This window comes from Coffea eugenioides, chromosome 10 (genome assembly GCF_003713205.1).
Source record: "Coffea eugenioides isolate CCC68of chromosome 10, Ceug_1.0, whole genome shotgun sequence".
NCBI lineage: Eukaryota > Viridiplantae > Streptophyta > Magnoliopsida > Gentianales > Rubiaceae > Coffea > Coffea eugenioides.
The window spans coordinates 5,014,192-5,024,032 of record NC_040044.1 but is presented as its reverse complement, the minus strand read 5'-3'; the positions used below and the strand labels follow the sequence as shown (position 1 = coordinate 5,024,032).

Below are 9,841 nucleotides of genomic sequence, written 5' to 3'. Positions count from 1 at the left end.
GATTGGAAAGCAATCATCTTTGACGATTTCCTGAGTGTCAATTATTCACTGGACATGAATGGAAAGCAAACCATTTGTATTCCATGTTCAAAGATAGATATGTCATCACTGATTTCATGATTACAAAATTGTCACTAAACCCCTTTTTCTTTGAATTCATTAAAGTATGAATTAGCACTAACCACCACATTTAACATATTTCTGAGGTTACTAGAAAATTCAATCATGGGAACGGATGTTATGTTCAACATATAATTTTTTTTTTTTTTTTACTTGCCCCCACGTGAATGGACTGGTGGTTGGCGCCTCTTCTTCGGGACCGTTAGGTCCTGGGGTCGAACCTCCGCAGCAACATCGGCTTCTCCGTGCATCTAACGTGCTAGGTCTGGTTGGGACGCTGGGCCGGGCCGGAGTGGGATTAGTCGGGCCGCCTTTACGGACTTGACCCGGACACCCACTCCGTCGACAAAAAATATATATATATATAATTTTTTTTACTTTCTTGACAAGTTCTTGGCGGTGCGAAGCAGTACTCGGTCAATAGATGGAGTACATAGATTCACTTTTCATGCAGCGTACTCCATCGAAATAGGCTTTGATATCTTCGCAAAACCAGTATTGATATTACTCTACTAAACCAGTATTGATAACCTAGAAAGCAAATTGAACAGTTCTCAGTCTAGAGAACTTTTGAGTCATTGAAGGCAAATACTAAAGCACATATTGCCGCAATTCACAGATTGATTGCATAAATCATTTGATTTGAAATTGTGTTGTCATTTCTAGGAGGAATTGTGGGAAATAAAAATGCTTCTTCTGCTTTTCTGACTTAACTAATCCCCACAAAAGAAACATTTTCTATTTCCGAGACCTACATGGATAAATGTCATCGTTATCTAGATCTTCCGTCTATTTCTATTTTTCTTCAACCTAAATTATAGGTCTTCTGTCCATTTATTCTGAGCTTCTTTTAGGATAACTATATATAAGTTGGTTTCTTTTGACCAAGCAAATGAGTGACGATTACGCTTAAATTTCAATTGTCTCATTTTCAGAGTCGGCATTTATACGCCGAGGAGTTACATCACTAGATATTAGACCCCATTTTGACATCACTACTTCTAGATTAATGTAGAAGCAGCCCATGTGCTGTTTTGGAGCTCTGAATCCAACATCAATCGTGTAAATTCAAGGTCATTTGAATGCGCACACAACATTCCACGATTGCTAAGAGAAAATATCTATATAATTGTCTTAAACTACAAATTAACAAGCGCCTAAGTTAAAGAAGCTTCTATCATTCAAGGAGCAATTTCTGCCTTTTGTTAGAAATTTTCTGGAAAAGAGAAACAGATTTGAATGATTTCGAAGGAGCCATGTACAGGCAAGGATTGCTGATGAAAGTTCAACCCAAAAGTGCATCAGTCGTAATTCGACAAATATTTCATGCCAATTGATTGATTTTTTTAGGGTGGTTTGTCGCAGACATCACAGGCTCATCTTTGACATCTATGCCCGTATTTCACACGGTCAATGTGCAATAATGAAGTCGAAAGGAAGAAGGGCATTTTTTTTCCTTTTCACACTTCCATGAATACACACAGCAATTGCCAAAGTCTTCCTTTTAAAATATATAAATATTTGGTCAAGCAATTGTAATAATCTTCCTTTACTGTTACACCAAATGGTAGATACGAATTGGACCAGACAATTTAGCGGAGCAGAAACGGCAAGTGAAACCCTTGTCCCAACGGAAGCCAGATGAATTGTATGATATGTGACCTTTACCCACTAAAAAAGCCTTCAAAACAACCATGAGAACGTCAAGGCGTTTGTCCCAAGACTTTCACCAATCCCTTCATTCCTGCAGTGGAAAAACAGATGCGAGTCAGAACTTGCTAATGTACTTGATCCTTCAATTTGATTAGTAATGGAAGCGAAGAGGGGTGGGGACTGATAACAGCAAGAGATTCCAATCCAGAGAAACATCATGATAAAATATAGTTGCTTCTACGTACAAACTCCATTTTAGTTATTCTATTTTGCTGCTAATAAGGTTTGCAACACTAACCCTGAACCGTTTTGGACGTGCTTCATCCGGGCTAAACAGAGTCCCATGATAGGAACGGCGAGGAGCTTCACCTCTATAATTTCCCAACCCAGTCCCTCTAGCAGGCTCCCATCTGCTTCTTTCTTCTGTTTGTGTTCTCGAGTTCCGGAAGAATCCATCCTTATCCCATGTAACCTCATAATCAGCCCTCAAACGTGATCCTTGCTGCATGCACCAGGAGAAGTTGCATACATTACTCAAGCAAATGTGAGACAGAATAAGCTTACTGTAGCACACGAATCTTCCAAACGTAGTCACCGTTATCTTTCAGAAAATTACTTACCCAAGCTATTGACCATTATCAAGAAGTTTGTCAGTTAATATGATGGTTTTATGACTAATCACAACAAAAGGAATAGCACAAAAACAGAACGTATAACATTATCAGATTTCTGTTTCAAAAGTATTCAGCTTGCATACATTTAATCACCTTCATAAAATGGTTACTCTTCAAAAACATCCAATGAAGATCAACATAAAGTAATAACTGCACTTGAGCATTTTATCAAGATCTATAATACTGGAGTATCATTTGATACTCAAAGTCCCAAGTAGAAATTTTTTACTTCTTCCCCTATTCTCCGATTCCTATTCTCTTTAATCTTTTGGGAGAAGGTTTAGAAGTGGAGATGTAAAGCATCAACGATCAGAAGAGAAACCATATAACTACCTTCTGGAATGAACGTCCACATAAGAATTTCAAAGCACTGTAAAAGTCCTTGTACTTTTCGAACCTCACAACAATCTTACACTGCAGACCTGGAACTATTTCTACTCCATCTTCATCTGCATCCCCACCATAACCATTGTCCTCAGCAACATCAAGATTCCTACCCACAGAACAGAATTATGCTATCAGGTTATGAAATCTGAACAATAAAATTTTGAGAAATGCATTCATGTTATAGCACCAAATAAATTCATGAACTAACCACTTGTCCCAGGAATAGGAACACCATGTCTTGGTTCATTATTATTAAGAGTTACTATCACATTCTTAGACCTAATTTGATGATTAAAGAAAAATAAATACTCTAAGCCTACCTAATCTAGTTCACGGAGAAAACTATAATGATGACGCAAAGTTAGCAGTGAGAAAACATTTTAGTAACTGAATTTCTATTAAGAGGCAGCAAGGCAAAATGTGATGGCCAGACAACAGGTCCACAATCATAAACATTAAACACCACTTGCTCAGAGCAGAAATCAACAGACAAGGAATTTTCAGTCCTTAGTCAATAACTGATCCTTCTATTATTCTAAGAAACTGTCAGAAACTAGCAAACACTGGAGACCATCCACGAACTCTGAAGCATTTTGTAGAGAGATGAACAGAAACAAGTGTCAAACAAGATATTGCACACCCTGTATTATGTGTATTTTCGGGCAAACAAATAATCAAACATCATGCCCCAAAATTTCATCAATGTCTTTAATACAGTCTAATAAATCCAAGTGAAGACATACACACTGCAAGCATGTTTCCCAGTTCAAGCAATTGCAGCATAACTGATATATAATTCTCAACAACGAATTACTAGCACAAACATGATAATCTTTACAGATTAAGCAAGAAAACCATGATTCTGACACATTAAGAAGTCCGCTAAAAGCCCAATCTGATGATTTAATGATGTACTACACAAATATATTGACCAAAAAATGCTTTCAGAAATATTAGTCAGAAATCTGCATAAGCTATTCCCATCACCTAAATCAGCCATACACCTGCAAGACTGAAGTATCAAGTATTCAAAGATAGTACGCATGACATTTATATGTGGGAGTCCAACATTGTTTCTGATGACAATTACTAATTGCTTTACCCAAATTGCTCAAGTTCTTTATGTACACACCTTATTTGTCCAAAAGCAGAGATTATTGAATGTGTCACCAGCATGGAGGGCTTAGATGACACCCGTGGCTCAGCAAACCACCGAGAGGGTACACCTCTTAAAATAATCGTGTCAGGCTGCTGCCTGCTACTTCTACTGTATCCTACAATAATCTCCAAAATTTAGTAGAATAAAAAGCAAGAAGAGAACGAAAAATAAAGTCATCCCTCAGAGGTTGTCTCTGATCCAAATATTGCGCCAAAAAAGAAATTCTCTCAAAGCTTGAATACCTAAATTATCATGTAAGATATGAAGCACCAAGCTTGGAGGAGAAAGAAAGAAGGCGTTGCCTATATAATTAACTAATACACGAGCAATATTTCTTTTAGCAACAGAAACCAAGGCATTACTCAGTCCAAACCCACCCAACAAAGTTAATTGCCACACCCAATCAGATTAAGTAAAACAAGGTTCGATTAAGCAATTCTAAGCTCAGGTAACCTTGGCAATATACCTCTTGAACTCAAATTAAAAACTACTTTAAATCTTAATTAGCTCCAACACTCTCGAGCTCGGTTTTACTAAGCCAATTTGCATCCGGCAACAAATTCGACACACTATACCACCAAGATTTATTTCTGAAATCCCTTTTTCCTAGTTTCCTTGAGAGAAATGATTTCAACTCTAAATACTTTTGCTTCTCTTTAACTCTCAAATAATCACTTTTTCTTTCCCTTTATTCATCAAACAGCATCCCATTTCACCATATACCCATCTGTTGCAAATTGCAATTAACCAGAAGCATGCATAGCAACAACAACAAAAAAAAGGAAAAAGATTTTTTTTTTTTTGGGGCCCCGCGGGGGGGGGGGGGGTGGGGTGGGGGGAAACTTGACTAACCTCGAGTACCGAAAGCTACCATTTCCTCCCAATCCTTCCTCATCGCCTCAAAATCATCAGACGCCGGCAATGCCACACTCAATTTAAACTTAGTCCCTTCCAAATTCAACTCCATTCCATCCATTTTCTCCACCAAGCCTCTCCTCCACTCAGCATACTTCTTCTCCAACTCCTCATTTCTCTCATTCTCCTCCTCCTTCTTGACCCCTAAAGTCTTCCACAAAAACCCTAGCTCCCGAATCACTAAGTTGCCGCGAGCGACGGGGTCCTCGCGTTTCCGCTTCTTCAAGTCCTTGAATTTTCGAATCTGGAGGTCGTCATTATCATCAGGGATAGTGATTGAGTGGGAATTTTTCAAGTAGTCGATTATTGAACGCTTGACTTTCCAGTCGTCGATTGGGGAAACGGATTTGTCGGAGCGGAAAACGGTTAAGAGGAGCTTGATTCGGGGGACTAGAGAGAGTCCGCTTTCGAGTTGAAGAGAATCCAATGGACCTAATGAATCTAAGGCCGGACCGCTGCTCATCACTCCGCTGACCTTTGATACGCGTCTGGTGGCTGGCTGAAGAAGTTGGAGGGAACCGGGAAGAAGAAATATGGTGCAAATCTGTGCTGTGCCTCAAATAAACGATGTCGCTTGGTTTCGTCAAATTGTCTAGTTCCTGTCTTGTCAAGGTCGGGTGATGAAGGCGGGACTCTGGTACGGCATTGTTATCCACGTTTTTAAAGGTCTTTATGATAGTCTTTAAGGTAAACTTTAAATACAATTTAAAAATTATTAAAATAAAAAAAATTGAAGACTAGATACTAGAGTCATGATTCTATTAGAATCCCGATTGTACCTAATTAATGCCATTGATTTCTTGGATTTATCTAATTGTCAAGCCCTTTATACGGTGAATTAATATTTCCTACACTGACAGTGTATTCACTGTCAGTGTTAAATGAATGGCAAGTATACAAAATTAAAATTTAAAATTCAAATTTTGCACATGTATCATGGATCCAACGGTGATAATGTATGCACTGTCAGTGTATATAAGATTTACTCATATATGATTGCAAATATCTAATTAAGATCCTACAAGCTTATTAGTAGAAAATAGCACATATTGTCCCTCACATTATTTATTTATATCTTCTTAGTACTTCGTATATAAAATGATGTATTTTTATTCCTCACAAATATAGAATGCACATTTTGAGTCCCTCATTCTAATTTTACTCATCTAAAAAAAAAAAATCTCATGCACCTCACGAGTCAAGAATTTTATGGACATACTTGAGGCAATAGAGAGGCCAAGATTTTGCCTCCAATGCTTGTAACTAGTGAGATACACGTGACTTTTTCAGGCACGAATATGAGCAAAACTTGAGTTAAATGACTGAAAATGTATACTTATTTTGCATTTGTGAGGGATGAAAATGTAACATTTTATATGTGATGGACTAAAAAGATACAAATCTCAAATGTGAGAGACTAATTTGTGCAATTTTTACTACTTATTTCACTCTCTTGTATTTATAGCAACAGCATAACTGAAGGCGTGATATGTATGCTCCTAAAGTATTGCGTCTTCACTTTGTTACAGAAGATGTTTACATCTAAATGGAAAGCCACGTGGGTTTGTCTTCTTCTGCTCTTCAGACGCGTCAAAACATTAATACGAAGTTTTCGTCAACAGAGAGAAAAGATTAAAGATAAACTCAACATCTAATCTAGAAAAGGTGAAGTCTAAAGCAAATTGACTGAAATAGAGAAACACAATCATGGCCATGGGTTGCTTTGCCTGCTTCGATGGAGGAGCAAGCAAACAACGACGGAACGAAAAGGATCAAGAAGCCAAAGCTAAAGCTGCCGAAGCCGCCCTGAAAAGGCAAGCCAATACTACTCTTCGCTCCTGTTGATTTTTAATCAATGCTAATTTCATTGCTGATGTTAGTTTATTATCTGGGTTTTCTTTTGGTTGTAATGTTTTGTGGTTTAAGTTACTTTGAAGGGCCTTGAATAGAGTGAATTGACTCAAAGTCGTGATAATTTAGAAGAATAGATTTGAATTGCTTTAGGATTTTGTCGCATGTTCTGATGTTTTCAACAGATTTCTCATTCGTGCTCAAATATGAAGGGAAATCAGGAAATGGAAGACTATTACGTAAAAAGTCTTCCTTTTTTTTTTTTAATTTGAAATCAGGAAAAGGAAGTACCTTTATGTAAAAGGAAAAAAACTTTACTTTTCTAACGTTAAGAGGATAAAGGGTCGTTGAAAAATGAGAAGTTTGTGTCTTGACAGAAACAATGTTGTATAGCTTTTCAATTGGTATTCATGAAAATGGATATGCCGCCTGATCTTTTGTATATGTGATTGCAATCCAATTAGTAAGTTAGCTTTGCTTGACCGTTGTCCTTTTCTGCTGATATAAATAGGCTGCAGACATTTTATTCTAATTGTCTACTCTGAAATTAAACTGCCACACCTTCACAAGAGGTCTGGATTCTTTCAGTAGACTGGTTTTGATTAACATGCACTGACCTGTGCAGGCAAGAGCAATTTGAGCAATCTGCTGCTGGAAGAGCTGCGCGTGCTCAACAGGCAGCCATTGCTAAGCAATCTGCTAACACAAATAAGGGCGAGCCCGTTTTAAAGGTACTTTTTTTTTTGGTTTTTTCAAGGCAATTACTTCCGATTATATCATGATTTGTTTGGCTTCTGGCCTCATGTTATAACATGTATCTGTTTACGATGCTTGTCTTTTTCTCTTTCCATTGTGGGTCATTTTCCATTATTTCCCCCTTGTGAAAATAGTTCTTTAGCTTATACTATTCAGGCGTACTACTTTGATCTGGATAAGTTAATTTGGTAATTTGTAAATGGTATATTGGACTTGGACTGGCTGCTTATACTTGTTTTGTCTGGATAAGTTTATTTAGTAACACGTAAATGGCATATCAGACTTAAACCGGCTGCTAATACATTTTTGTGGATGCAGTGGCAGATGGGATAAGGTTTTGCTTTGTCAGTTTGTCTTCCACCCAACACAGTGAGTATGGATCAACTGATTAAGATTTGTAAACTGATTCAGTTGATAATTTTGTTCTTATTTCCCTTCAAGTTGATGTATTTGCAGTTTACTGCTATTGTTGATGTATTGTGAGTAACTACGAGCTTCCTTTATCAAATCACAGACATTTTATCATTTATTTGAACATATTGTTAAAGTATAGCGCAAAGCTTATATTTAGTATGATACTTGAGTGATGCTGTGAAATGTGTACTTTTTTAAAAAAAAATTTGGGGGTTTTGTCTAGAGTTGTTTCTTATAGATGATGCATAGCTGTAGGTGGTTTACAATTTACTAATGACTTTTCTTCACCAGTTTATTGAGTTTTGTTGTTTGAGTGAGGCCCATTGTAGAGCAGGTATCACAGTATACATGATGTATTTGTTTTAGGATAATGCACTTGATCTTCTTTTCGAAGTGCAGCTAAGTGGTGGGGAATGAGCTACATTGTTGTGAGGATACAGCATATAAAAGTTCTATACTTTGCTTATTGATGTCACTTGTGTTAATGGTGCCTACTCAAGTAAAACATGCACAAAGGAATAGAAGAAAGTAACCTGGCTGACTGTTAGATCTTTATGTTTTAGGAAGAATGCTATTACATATTCATCAATCTTCTTTAGATAAACATGATTAGAAATTGGGGACATTTTTGGAGATTGGTTGACCTATCGCACTTTCTTAACATTTTTCTACTGGAGTTTTATCTGAGTATTCATAGGGATCCTTCTGTACTTTTCTGCCAATTTTACTACATCTTTTGCAGCATTTAAATGCACTTATGTGTTCCTTAAAAATAAAAAATAGAAAAACTGTCGTGTATAGAGGAGGTATCAAGGACATCAGAAGCAATAAAATATCTCTTTCAAATTTTATCAGTCCATTACAACTCATTAGATTCCTACTAAGCTTTACATTATTAAAAATGTGTTTGGGCTTCGTGTTGATGATGCTAGTGAATGATGATGCAGCATCCTGTATCAAAATAAATGATTGCAACTAAAAACTTGTAATCTTTTTAGATTCTGCAACTATGCAATTATGTTACTAAAGATAATTATTGGTTTCTGAAATGCATGTGATGCAGTTTCCATCCCACAGCTATATTACTTCATAGTTTTTAAATCTGTAGATGTAGTTTATGATTTATTGATAATTTTCCCTGAAAGGATCAGATATTAGTCAGAACTAGTGAATGCAAACATGCAAGTGGTGCTAGTGAAGGAGGAGTGCTCTACTGACAGTTGCAATAATGACCTTTTTTTTTTATTTATTTGCAGTTTTCATGGCAATAAAACAGTAAGAGGAGAAAGGGATGTTAATACAAGCTCCTGGCAGGACATGGACTAGTCTCTTTGCTTACGGTTTCCTCTCAATAGGCTGTGGATAGACTGGAATCAAAGAGAAGTTGTGAAAATTACCTTATTTAAACATACTCCTATGAATAAAAAAATAAAAATCTCTCGCATTTGAATGTGAAGTTCGTGTGTAGTCTGTACAGTAGCTGTAGCTTATGTTAGAACTGAGTTGTTGAACTTCATGTTTCTTTTATTCTACATTTGTCAGGAAGCAGGAACTATGCTTAACTTGTACCACGGAATCACTTTTTATTGACTTTGTGGTTGATTACCCTGCGCTTTGCCTTCTTTGTAGATTTATCACTTTTTAGCTGATGCTGAATTTAATTTCGTGGGCTGATTTCTTTTCCTAGTTATATGGTACATAAACTTTGTATGTCATTGCCTGCCTTGTACCAATGATGGCAACCTGGTGGTTCTCGTTGACAACACAACGGTTGGCTAATGTGCCTCTGGAATATTTGTGAAGAGAAAGAAGCTTGGGCATCCAAGTGCCTGGAAAATCAGTAAGGTCACCTAAGATTCTTAGAGTACGCAATACCATGATTCTAAATAATGACTGTAACATGGAGGCTATG

At 36.9% G+C, this 9,841-nt stretch overlaps 2 protein-coding genes across 3 annotated transcripts; one reads left to right on the top strand and one right to left on the bottom strand.

Annotated features, from left to right (window-relative positions):
• Positions 1 to 1,544: 1,544 nt before the first annotated feature.
• LOC113749359 lies at positions 1,545 to 5,471 on the bottom strand. The gene is made up of 5 exons (XM_027293060.1): positions 4,846 to 5,471; positions 3,967 to 4,108; positions 2,781 to 2,940; positions 2,072 to 2,275; positions 1,545 to 1,864 (listed from the first exon to the last, which is right to left on the bottom strand). The coding sequence occupies exons 1-5, from the start codon at positions 5,369 to 5,371 to the stop codon at positions 1,859 to 1,861; spliced, it is 1,038 nt and encodes a 345-aa protein (XP_027148861.1). The 5' UTR covers positions 5,372 to 5,471; the 3' UTR covers positions 1,545 to 1,858.
• A 1,036-nt stretch (positions 5,472 to 6,507) lies between these two features.
• On the top strand, positions 6,508 to 9,578 carry LOC113749234. Of its 2 annotated transcripts, none has more exons than XM_027292920.1 (4): positions 6,508 to 6,722; positions 7,385 to 7,490; positions 7,834 to 7,888; positions 9,186 to 9,578. In XM_027292920.1, the coding sequence occupies exons 1-3, from the start codon at positions 6,616 to 6,618 to the stop codon at positions 7,846 to 7,848; spliced, it is 228 nt and encodes a 75-aa protein (XP_027148721.1). In that variant the 5' UTR covers positions 6,508 to 6,615; the 3' UTR covers positions 7,849 to 7,888; positions 9,186 to 9,578. The 2 variants fall into 2 exon arrangements, with proteins under 2 accessions (XP_027148721.1, XP_027148720.1); XM_027292919.1 differs by having other exon boundaries at positions 6,511 to 6,722; positions 7,834 to 7,884.
• The last annotated feature ends 263 nt before the right edge of the window (positions 9,579 to 9,841 follow it).